General features: G+C 44.0%; 1 protein-coding gene across 7 annotated transcripts in view; it reads left to right on the top strand.

The window, feature by feature from the left end:
• Positions 1-12,060, top strand: part of LOC137538056 (protein starmaker-like) — a 131,650-nt gene extending 119,590 nt beyond the window's left edge. For 4 of the 7 annotated variants that reach the window (XM_068260016.1, XM_068260019.1, XM_068260015.1 and 1 more), the window contains one exon: positions 9,629-9,710. Coding sequence is in view for 2 of the 7 variants with exons in the window: in XM_068260018.1 (XP_068116119.1) it covers positions 9,629-9,758 (130 nt within the window). In the remaining 5 variants the exon portion in view is untranslated. Of the gene's footprint in view, positions 1-9,628 lie in introns of all 7 variants that reach the window. The other 3 variants (XM_068260018.1, XM_068260020.1, XM_068260022.1) reach the window with 3 other exon arrangements.
• Positions 12,061-12,263: the final 203 nt, after the last annotated feature.

Below are 12,263 nucleotides of genomic sequence, written 5' to 3'. Positions count from 1 at the left end.
AATTCTCGCCCTCCATTGTTATCAATGGACGTGATTGATATTCCCCAGATTTTGTCAGAACAAGTGGATCAGTTTGGCGGTTGTCGTGTGCAGATACTGATGATGTGTGTATGTGGAAACCTCTAATCTCGGCTGACTTAAGGTGGCCATACACTGGTCGATGTGCCATTAGATCGACCAGCTGACAGATCCCTATCTGATCGAATCTGATCAGAGAGGGATCGTATGGCTGCCTTTACTGCAAACAGATTGTGAATCGATTTCAGCCTGAAACCGATTCACCATCTGCTGAGCTGCTCCTGCCGCCTGTCCCCCCCCCCCCCCCCCCCCCGCGCATACATTACCTGACGCTGGCTCCCGGGCATCTTCTCCGCATTGCACGGCTCTGTTCCGGCTCCATTACGGCGCTTCCTGTGTTACTCCGTGACCAGGAAGTTCAAATAGAGCGCCCTCTATTTGAACTTCCTGGTCACTTCAGTGACACAGGAAGCGCCGGGATGGATGGAGCCGGAACAGAGCCGTGCAATGCGGAGAAGACGCCCGGGAGCCAGCCTCAGGTAATGTATTCTTGATCGGATCAGCCGCCGCTAGCGACGCGCACTTTACCCGCGGGCGATCGAGGGTAATTTCCTGCACGGCGCGATCGACGGACCGATCCGATTTCGGGAGGAAATCGGATCGGCGGCTGCGTTTACCGCGAGCGATTGGCAGCAGATTCGATCCCAGGATCGAATCTGCTGTCGAAACGGCCGGGAATCGAGCCAGTGTATGGCCTGCTTTAGGCCTGTCACCATGTCATCTGTGATACTCTAGTGACTCATCCTGAAAGACAATGGAGGCCCTCTGAGTCAGCCCCCTAGAGGTGTGGAGATGATGGGGGATGGGGGACCACAGGTGAAGGAATAGTTAATTACACTATGTGACACAGACAAGGGTCAACACAGTGTCACCTGCAGAAAACCATCCCTTTGTTTCACAGCAGCCTGGGTGTCAAAGAGAACCTGTGAGAAAGGAAAAGCAACACCAAAGATAAAATAGAAACTGAAAAATGAGTATTGGTTAGTGTGAGTTGCAAAGCCCGCTTTATGTTTCACTACCCGAGACTTTTACTTTTACCAGCCTTTTTGATTCCAAGCACAAGTGTCAGGGAAATAAGTAACTGGGTGCTGCAAGATTGGAGGAGATAGACTTTCTGTGCAAACTCCCCTGTAATTTAGGTCCCTTCCTCCACAATTGGCATCCCTCCCCCAAAGCCCTCTCATAATGTGCCCACTGGGGCCCCTCTTCTCATTAAATGCCCCCACTGAGGCCCCCTCCCCTGTAGTTACTGTCACAACTTCTGTCTCCTTCAGTCCCAGTATTGTCCCCATAGTGCCCCTCTTCCTGTATTTAGTGTCCCTACTATGGCCCCTCCCCTCTTGCGCACCACCTGCAATCCCCCTCCACTCGAGCGTCCTCATTGTGCCCTCCTTCTGTCCCAGCCTAGCACTATTCCCAATTTGCTCGCCCTCCTCACTATTTTCAATGTCCCCTATGTCCCTCCCTCCTCCCCCTCTAATGTCCCCATTCTGAGACCCTCCACTTTAGTGTCCCCTATGTGACCCCCATCTATCCCAGTGATGTTCTGATTGCGGTACAGGCGCACTGCTAGCCTAGAGGTCAAAAGGTTGGTGATGCATCGGTTGCTATAGAGGGGGGAGGCAGGGTGAGGTAGCAGCTTCCGGCAGGTGGGGTAGGGAAGAGTACAATGTGTTTAGGGGTCAATGGAGCATCCTTGTCGCTATAGATCCAGTGTGTCGGATCTTTGGGCAATGTCAGGGGTACACACCATAGATTCTTGGCCAAGACGTTTTTTACAGCCACCTGAGATGTGAACAGTGTTGCCAACACATCCCTTTAATTACTGACACATCTAAGTTATGCAGGTTCTGGAGCTATTTGCACATAATCAGTGCCTTAACTGCATCTACCTAGCCACAAAACCTGTATAATTTATATGTGTCAGAAATTAAAGGGATGAGTTGGCAACACTGGATGTGAACCTATAACTGAGGGCCATTACTGACCACTATTCCTCCCCTCCCACCCCCCATGTGCACACACCATATAATAAATTCCTCAATTATGTCCCCACATGAATCAAATATCCCAGGTATACCCCGCCCCCTCCAAGCTGCTAGAATAACCAGTAGGTATACACCAGATTACAGAGAGACTGGACATTCCATTTGATTATGCAGGAAATCTACCATAGAAGTCTTCATCTAATTTTAGGACTTTTAGCTGTTTTTAGGTCAAATTCATATTAAAATACAGAGTCCCTACCTGCAGGGAGTTTGTACCCCCCCATGTTTGCATGGGTTTCCTGTAACATCCCCAAAACATTTAGATACACTAATTGGCTTCCCCCTAAAATTGTCCCTTGACTATGATGGACATGTGACTATGGTAGGGATTAGATTGTGAGGTCCTTTGAGGGACAGTTAGTGCCGTGACCATGTACTCTGTGCAGCGCTGTAGAAGATGTAGGTGCTATAAATACTAAATAATATATACTGTATATGTGGTTCCCTGGTGTAATGGTTAGCACTCTGGACTGAGTCTGAATCCAGCCATCTTCCAGTTCAAATCTCGGTGGGACCTTAATTATGGGCAGCACGGTTGCATAGTGATCAGCGCTCTCACCTTGGAGTGCCCTGGTTTGAATCCCAGCCAGGGCACTACCTGCAAGGCGTTTGTATGTTCTCCCCATGTCTGTGTGAGTTTCCTCCGGGCACTCCGGTTTCCTCCCACATCCCAAAACATACAGATTAGTTAATTCGCTTCCCCATAAATTGGCCCTAGACTATAATACACTACACGATAGATACATACATAGACATAGGACTATGGTAGGGATTAGATTGTGAGCCCCTCTGAGGGACAAGGACAACTGTAGTGAGGGTGATATGGATGGTGCCATATTTACTTCCTTTTAAGCAATACCAGTTGCCTGGCTGTCCTGCTGATCCTCTGCCTCTAATACGTTTAACTATCGACCCTGAACAAGCATGCAACAGATCTGACAAGATTCAGGCAGGGAACACACTTGACTTTCAGTTTTCTGCGCGCGTTTTTCTGCATACTTTTTCTGCACACCAAGTGTGTTTCCATGCAGGAAAACGCGCGCGTTTTTTTCACAGCAGCTGATGTAAATGATAGAGGAAACTGACAAAATGTGCAGAGTCATCATGCAGAATGTGAGTTTTTTTTTCTGCGCACGAACAACACAGTAAGTGTGCACTAGCCCATTGATTAACATGAGTTCTCAGTTTTTCTGTGCAGAAAACGCGCACGAAAGTGTGTTCCCTGCCTGTTTCTGGTGTGATTCAGACACTACTGCAGCCAAATAGATCAGCAGGGCCGGCAGGCAACTGGTATTGTTTAAAAAGAAAAAAATATGGCAGCCTCCATATACCTCACTACAGTTGTCCTTTAAGCGACAAGACAAAATACTCTGCAGTGCTGTGGAAGAGGTCTGCTCTAAATATATATATATATATATATATATATATATATATATATATATATATATATATATATGTACATATACATAAATATATCATATTTCTTCCCTACTGGAATTCTCTTTATTATGCTGGGCATACACGGCTCGTTTTTGCGCCGGTATTGAGCCAGCGGCTTGATGCCGACGCGTCGCTGCTCATCTGCGCGTGCGGATCGATTCCCGCTCGTCCCCGCGGGCGCTTCCTAATCAGCGCTTCGTTTTTTCTATTGTTCTGCCCGCCGGTATCGAGTGCGGAATCGATCCGGCGGGCAATCGGACCTGTCGGAAATGATCAATCGAGCCATCAGCGGCTCGATTGATAAGAAGTATCGAGCCGTGTATGCCCAGCATTAGGACACATATAATCTATGCCTTCCCAGATTCATTACCCTTAAGGCCCATACACACGTCGGATTTTAGCGAACGACCCGTCGTTTGAACGTTCTGTCGTTCGGACGTTTTCGCGTCAAATCCGACGTGTGTACAGACTATCGTTTGGGTGATAAGACTGGTTACCAACGATCCGCCGGGCGGATCGCTGGTAACCAGTCTTATCACCCGAACGATAGTCTGTACACACGTCGGATTTGACGCGAACACGTCCGAACGACGGAACGTTCAAACGACGGGTCGTTCGCTAAAATCCGACGTGTGTATGGGCCTTTAAGTGACCTTCTTAATCACAGCAGAGAATGAGTTACAATGCACTGATGGACAGTAATCATTTTAGAGAATGAGCTCTGCTAATTACCTTACAAAAGGAGAGATTAGTGGAAAGCATTGTAAGCAGATGTGTATGTCTTCTTATCTCCTCCCATTTTCTCAGCCCTTCTATTGTAATGAAATCCCAAATCACCAAGACATTCTCCCCTGTCTCCATCAATGGCCATTTGGTATTATTTTACATCCAGTTAGAGAGAGGGGTGCTTGTAATCCCCTCCCCCTGGTGACTGCTATTGTAAGGATACAGCAGTTGTCATGCAAGAGAATTCTCTTCTCACCAGTGTTCTTCCACACTGTCCTCTCACTGCTGAGGAGGTGACCCTCTGCCATTGTCATCTGCTTTCAGTAGCAACTGATAAGATAGCTATAGAATGTAGATGGAAGAGATCATCATGCAGAATCTTATGGGTTGTACAGATATCCTTTATAAAGGCCCATACACACGTTGGATTTCCGCGAACGACGGGTCGTTTGAACGTCCCGTCGTTCCGTCGTTCGCCCACTAAATCAGGCGTGTGTACAGACTGTCGTTCGCTTGATAAGGGTGAGTTTTTGATCGCTCAACCTCACCCTTATCAAGCGAACGACAGTCTGTACACACGCCCGATTTAGAGGGCGAACGACGGGACGTTCAAACGACCCGTCGTTCACGGAAATCCGACATGTGTATGGGCCTTAAGGGGCCGATTTCAGCCATCGATCAATCAGAAATCGATTCTTTAAAATCTATCGATCGATTTGTGGTCAATTTCGATCGATTTTGATCTATCTGACAGAATGGAAGATCTAGGTCGATTTGCTGCTGGGCAGCAGATCGATGGCCCATAGAGTTGCATTGGATCTAATGGTCCAATAATGCATTTAGATAGATTTCCAAAAGATTTTATTCTGAAATGTATTGGAAATCTGTTCCTAGTGTATGGCACACATCAGATAAATTCCTGTCAGATTCGACTTGACAGGTATCTGCCAGAAATCTAATGGTCGAATCTGCGGCAAATCTATATATGTATGGCCACCTATATAGGTAACCCATGGGCGTAGCAATCACCCCTGCAAACCCTGCCATTGCAGGGGGGCCCAGAGGCTTTGGGGGGCCCTCCCCCTCACCAACTGCAAGTGCAGTCAATTAGCAAAAAAAGCCTCCCTGTTTGCTCAAAATGCCCCTGTCACCTCCTCCTGCCAGGCAGAGTAGCGGGAGTGTCTGTCATTTTTTCCTGTTTCCAGATGCTGCTTCACAGCAGAACACTCTGTGCTGCCATTCGCCATCTCCCAATCACGCGACCTGCATGGGGTTTGGGGACCAAGGGGGCCTCATGCTTTCATTTTTGCAGGCGGCCCTATTACATCTAGTTACGCCCCTGTTTATAGATGGGCAGCACAGTGGCGTAGTGATTAGCGCACCCACTTTGCAGCACTGGGTCCCTGGTTTGAATCCCAGCCAGGGCACTATCTGCATGAAGTTTGTATGTCCTCCCCATGTCTGGGTGGGTTTCCTCTGGGCACTCCAGTTTCCACCCACACCCCAAAACATACAGATAAGTTAATTGGTTTACCCCTAAAATGGCCCTAGACTACGATACATACACTATGCGATACATACATAGACATGTGACAGTGGTAGGGATCAGATTGTGAGCTCCTCTGAGGGACAGTTATGTGACAAGACAACATATACTCTGTAAAGCGCTGCGGAAGATACAGGCGCTATATAAATACTAAATAATAATAATAATAGATCGTCACCCAATGTGGCAAAATGATACATGCCGGTCTGATTAGTATCGATTCACTAGTGATGATTGTAATCTGCTAATTAAACATTTCACAATTACGATTTGGACATTTGATTTTGTATAATCCATTTGTAATTATTTGTGCAATTTCATGCTGAATTTAACAGTTAATAGCAAAGCTCCCATACATGCTATTGTCACCAAAATGGCTACGTATGTTAAGGAGAAAAGTGGGAAGAAGTTAAAAAAAAAATAAATAAAAAAAATTTGTAGTTTTTAAAAATACATTTTAAAAATGCAAAAAAAAACCAAAACAAAAAAAACAGTTCAAAAACAATTTTTCCTTTGCATTTTTAAAATCGATTTTCTCAAAAACTACAGGGGCCCATATGCAATTCACTTTTTCTCCCAGATTTTCTAACAGGTAATATAGGTAACAATATAATATTGTAATATAATAATAATAATAATAATGTAAAAATAATATAAGTCTATAAAATGGTTTTTAAACCACCAGCAAGCAAGAAAATATCCCCCCCAAATTTTTCAACAGTTTTTGGTATTTTTTCAGTAGCAAAGTGCTTAAATATTATTTTAAAAAAATATAAAAAATAATATCGTAGGAGAAAACTTAAAAGAAAAAGTGAATTGCATACAAGTAAAACTTTAAAAGTAAAAATTAAAATATCATGCAAAAGTCCATTGATTTCAGTAAAGTAATTTAACTTAAAAGTGCAAACTAATATGTGAGTCTGACACTTTGAGCCTAGAATATTAAACATTTTCACAATATTCTAATATACGGTCTGAGATTTTGATTTTGGGGTTCTCATAAGCTGTAAGCCATAATCATCAAAATTATAACAAATAAAGGCTTGAAATATCTCTCTTTGCATGTAATGAGTCTATTTCATATATTAGTTTCACCTTTTAAAGGGACTCCGAGCAGTGCAGAAACTATGGAAAGATGCACATCATTTTAAAGCTCTCTTTCTCCTCTTTCCAATGATATATAAACCACCACCCTACGTCTTTTAGTTTTCGCTATTTTTGCGATTGAAATTGCCGCGACCGCGATTTCGATCGCGAAAATAGAGAAAACTAAAAGGCGTAGGGCAACGATGTAGGTGTCGTCAGAAAGAGGAGAAAGAGAGCTTTAAAATGATATCCATCAAGCCATAGTTATATTGTATTACACAGGACGACACTTTCCCCAGTGTCAGCAGCTCCATTCTGCTGAATGCAGCTGCTGACTTTGACAAAAAGTCGCCCTGTGTAATACAATATAACTATGGCTTGATGGATATCATTTTAAAGCTCTCTTTCTCCTCTTTCTGACGACACCTACATCGTTGCCCTACGCCTTTTAGTTTTCTCTATTTTCGCGATCGAAATCGCAGCCGCGGCAATTTCAATCGCGAAAATAGCGAAAACTAAAAGGCGTAGGGTGGCGGTTTATATATCATTGGAAAGAGGAGAAAGAGAGCTTTAAAATGATGTGCATCTTTCCATAGTTTCTGCACTGCTCGGAGTCCCTTTAAGTTGAATTACTGAAATAAATGGACTTTTGCCACTCTAATTTTTAGAGTTGCACCTGTCTTTATTTCTTTTTGAAAAACAATTTTTTTTACTTGTTCTCATTCTTCTCCTTAACCTATTTTGGTTCCTGGACGTAGAAACTACGTCCAGGAACCATGCGCGCTCCCGCGGTCGATCGCGCGTGTGCACGCGCACTCCCGGCCGCGGATTCGGTAGCCACAGAATCAGTGTATTGGGCTATGGTGCCCGATCACTGATTCCTCTCCCCCGCTGAAAAAGCGACAGCTTCTCTCGGAAGCTGTGCTTTTTCTGGCTGTTCCCTCCCCGATGCGTCACTCTAAGCGTGTGTTACGCTTAGAGTGACGTCATGTAAACAAACTCATGGCCGCCATCTTGTGGCCAAAAAGTAATACTACACCTGAAAGTAAAAAAAAATAAAAATTAACACACATTTACATTATAAATCTATTGTTTACCTCCCACCCTCCCAAAACTACCCAAATAAAATGTTTACTATAAAAAAAAACAAAAAACATTACAATTGAAAAAAAATGTAAATATTTACCTAATAGTCTAAACTTTTTAAATATCAATGTAAAGATGAAATATTTCTATATTTTTTTATTTTAAACTTGTAAATAGTGATAGATGCAAAATGGAAAAAATGCACCTTTATTTCCAAATAAAATATTGTCGCCATACATTGTGATAGGGACATGATTTTAACGGTGTAATAACCGGGACATATGGGCAAATACAATACGTGAGTTTTAATTTAGGAGGCATGTATTATTTTAAAACTATAATGGCTGAAAACTGAGCAATAATGAATTTTTCCATTTTTTTCTTATTCTTCCTGTTAAAATGCATTTACGGTAAAGTGGCTCTTAGCAAAATGTACCCCCCAAAGAAAGCCTAATTGGTGGCGGAAAAAACAAGATATAGATCAGTTCATTGTGATAAGTAGTGATAAAGTTATAGGCTAATGAATGGGAGGTGAAAATTTCTCACGTGAAAACGACGGAACGCGAATGGGTTAACATATGTAGGTATGTTGAGGACAATGGCATGTATAAGGGTTTTGCTATTAACCGCTAAAGACGGCACAAAATTACACAAAAATGATGTGAAATTGCGAAATTACAGTTCCTGATTATGTTTTCAAACAAAATTAATTAAAGGGAGTCTGAAGGGAAAATAAAAATAAATAGGAAAACAGATACTCATCTAAGGAGAGGGAAGGCTCTGGGTCCTATAGAGCCTTCCCGTTCTTCTTCCGGTCTCCGCGTTCACCCCGCAGGCTCCCCTGTTAGCAGTCCATGCCCATTCGGTTGTGGGCTGCTCTCTTCTGCGTTGGGTGGTATTTGGCAGTCTTCGGAAGCACTTGGGCCATTTCCGATCAATTTTTTTTGTTTACTTCTATGGAAAATCGATAGGAAATCAGTTCGGACTTGTTGGAAATAGTCGATATGACAGTAAGTCTGTCAGAAAATTGTATCGTGTCTGTGTACCTATTATTATACTGCCACACACAGAAAATCAATTTTTAAGGTTTCACCTTGAAATATATTAAAAAAACAGTGGATTCGCCAATGCATTGCAGGGCCTCCAGGTCTCCACCCTTCTAAAATGTGCTCCCCTGAGGACCGTTTAGAGGGTTGGCAGTGGAGCTCACTCACCTTACCACTGTCCTCCTGTGTTTTCTCTCCATCCCTGCTCGGGCACCTGTACCGCCGTGACCCCACGGCATGTATGTAGTCACGTAACGTACATAACCCCAGATCACAAGGGAACAGGAGAGAGGAAACAAGGAGCGCGGCGGTGGACAGGTGAGTGTGCGCTCCTCTGGCATCACTTTGCATGGGCCCTGGGATAGGTCCATCGGCCGCCCCACAATCTACTGCCATGCACCCAAGAACCCTCTTTCTAGCAAAATCTTTCCGTCTTGAGATATCGCTTTTGTCTGGAAATTGATCGAAGTTGCAGCATTGATCTACGCCAGATTCAATAATGGACAAATCTGCCAGGGAAACTCGACAAGTATATGGGCACCTTTATGTATCTTCACCCTTTTCTTTTTCAGTGAGAACAAAGGTTTAACTTCACTGCAACTAGATGGAAAACTGATGCTGAGTACCTTGGAGCTCTTATCCTTCAGGGAAAGGTCTGTGTGGACTATCCATCCTATTCCACTGAACTGGGGCAGAATCTGATGAGGAGGAAATGACCGGCTCTACACTAAGAGAAAAGTCTCTTTTGCCTCTGGAGTATCTGTAATGAGCTGATATGGTGCACTGAAGCTGCCTCAGTCTAAGGGCATACGTAACAAAAGGGCGCCCGGAAATTTGGGGGCTCAGGAAATTTACAGATATTCTACTATTAAAGTGTAACGAAGGATCGTAAAATATTGGTATTGAAGGGAACCTGAGATGAAAAGCATCTCAGGTACCATACTTACCTGGGGCTTCCTTAAAGCGGGATTGTCACCATAAAAATCAAATTTCAACAGCAACTGGTCTAAGTATATTAAGTGATACAGATGCTAATCCTGCATTCAAAACTTTTTCTGCCGTTATGATTTGGAGTTATCACATACTTTAGGAGCACTGGCCCTTTAATAGTCAGTGCCAAACAGTTGCATGCTGGGGGTTCTTTTTATCTATATTATTTTCCTCCTCTTCCATTTATTTCCCTGCCTAGCTGCCTTTCTGAAACATGATCCTCTGCTCACTTGTGTTTACAAGCAAGGCTGAGGTGACTTGGAGGAGGGGATTGGAGGAGAAACGAAAAAAGTAAAGGGCAGAAATGACATTAGTATTTAGCCTAAACTGTGGGCAAAAGACATTGTTCCCACCAGGAACAGAATTCTGTTCATTTACTATACAACATTCACTGAAATCAAAACGTGGACAGTACAATACATGTGTTATGTAAGTAGATCAAGTATTTACTTATATATGTGTTTTTTCCCTGGCATAGTATGGCTAATCCTACTGCTTTAAAGTGTACCAGAGCTGAAGAACCTACAAAAATCAATACTTTCCCTCTGCGTCCTCCAGCAGCATAAACATGTGTGAGGCCCTCGCTGTTCTCCTGTGGTCTGCCATTCAGCCGCAACCAGCCCCAGTAACTGTCTCAGTCGCATCTTCTGTGCATGCGCGGAACTCTGCGCATAAGTATCAATTTTTGTCGTTTCTTCAGCTCCGGGTTACTTCAAGCTCCCTTGAGGGGTGGCTCCTGTCCTGCGTCCCGAAAGCTTGGCCGAGTCCCACTTCATCACGCATACGCAGCCCAGCCAGGTGCGCTCCCCCGTTGTAACTGTGAGACAAAACACAACTTAAGGTGCCCATACACTCATCAGATTAGCAGCAGATAGATCATCAGATGTATTTCTTATCTATCTGATGTGTTTTTAGAACATTTTTTACTAGGATAGAATTCCAATAGATTTCAGTTTGAAATCTATTGAAATTCGATCTGATGCCATTTTTTTGCCATCAGATTTCCATTAGGGCCAATGCAAAATGATAAGCAATCTCATCAGATCGACCTAGATTTTCCACCTTGCCAGTTCGATGGAAATCCATCGAAATCGATCATCGATCGGTCGATTGGCCATCGATCGATCGGCCAGAAAATCGGCTGAGTGTATGGGACCCTTTAGCCAAGCTTGCTGTCCAAATTGCGAAGGACAGGAGCCACCCAGGTAGACGTGCGAGGGGCGAGCGGCCTCAAAGGGGCTTAAGGAAGCTCCAGGTAAGTATGGTCCAGGAGACGCTTTTTGTACACTTTAAATACTGCTATTTTCCTATAGCTAAACCTAACCCTACTCTCACACAGAACCCCCCCCCCAATCCCCTGCACAAACACCCTACCTAACACCTAACTCTAACCAACCCTCTTCACAAACACCCTACCTGACCCTACCTAACCCTAACCTCCCCCCCCCCCCCCCACGCCTAACCTTATCTCCCTCCTCCCTGCTGTCAATCATCACCCCCGCAGCAAAAATAAAACAAAATCATGATTTTTCAGGCGCCGCTGTAGGTGCTCATTGATATTGCATTGAGCAATAATTTAGGCGCTAGTGCTCGCAAAATTTCTTCTCAATGACGCTATTTCAATGGGCACCTATGGCAGCGCCCAAACTTCCAGTAGTAGCAGGCACCCAAATTTCCTGCTTCCCGCTAAGGGCCCTTTTGTTGCGTCGCAACGGACAATATCACTGCATTCAGGTCAGGATTTACCATAAGGCACTGTAGGCTTGTGCCTACAGGCGCCTGATGATGGAAAGGTGGCTCACTCCCCTCCCTGAGTGCCTCCCTCCCTACTTCCCTATGCAGAGTCCCGAGTGGAGTGTAAATGAGAGGTTACTCACCCGACTCTCAGCATTCCACTGTCAAGATCTCCCTTCAGTCAGGGGCACCTCAAGCTACTTATTATTCAGGGTACCTCTGGTGCGTACGTTAAAAAGAGGCGCTGGGAAAAAAGGGCGCGGGGTTTTAAACGATAAGCATGGATAACGTTTAAAAATGAATTGTACTGTATTTCGTTTAAAATTAATGTTTTATAAAGTTATAAATCATTAAATAATGTGCATGAAATCGGCAATTGTAAAAACGTTAATCTTCCGTTTAAATAGTGAAACGTATAATAACGTTAAAAAAAAAAATTACTAAGTAACCCTCCCTGTACCTACCCCTAACCCCTAGACCCCC

This window comes from Hyperolius riggenbachi, chromosome 11 (genome assembly GCF_040937935.1).
Source record: "Hyperolius riggenbachi isolate aHypRig1 chromosome 11, aHypRig1.pri, whole genome shotgun sequence".
Lineage (NCBI taxonomy): Eukaryota > Metazoa > Chordata > Amphibia > Anura > Hyperoliidae > Hyperolius > Hyperolius riggenbachi.
This window is presented reverse-complemented; position numbering and strand designations above follow the sequence as displayed.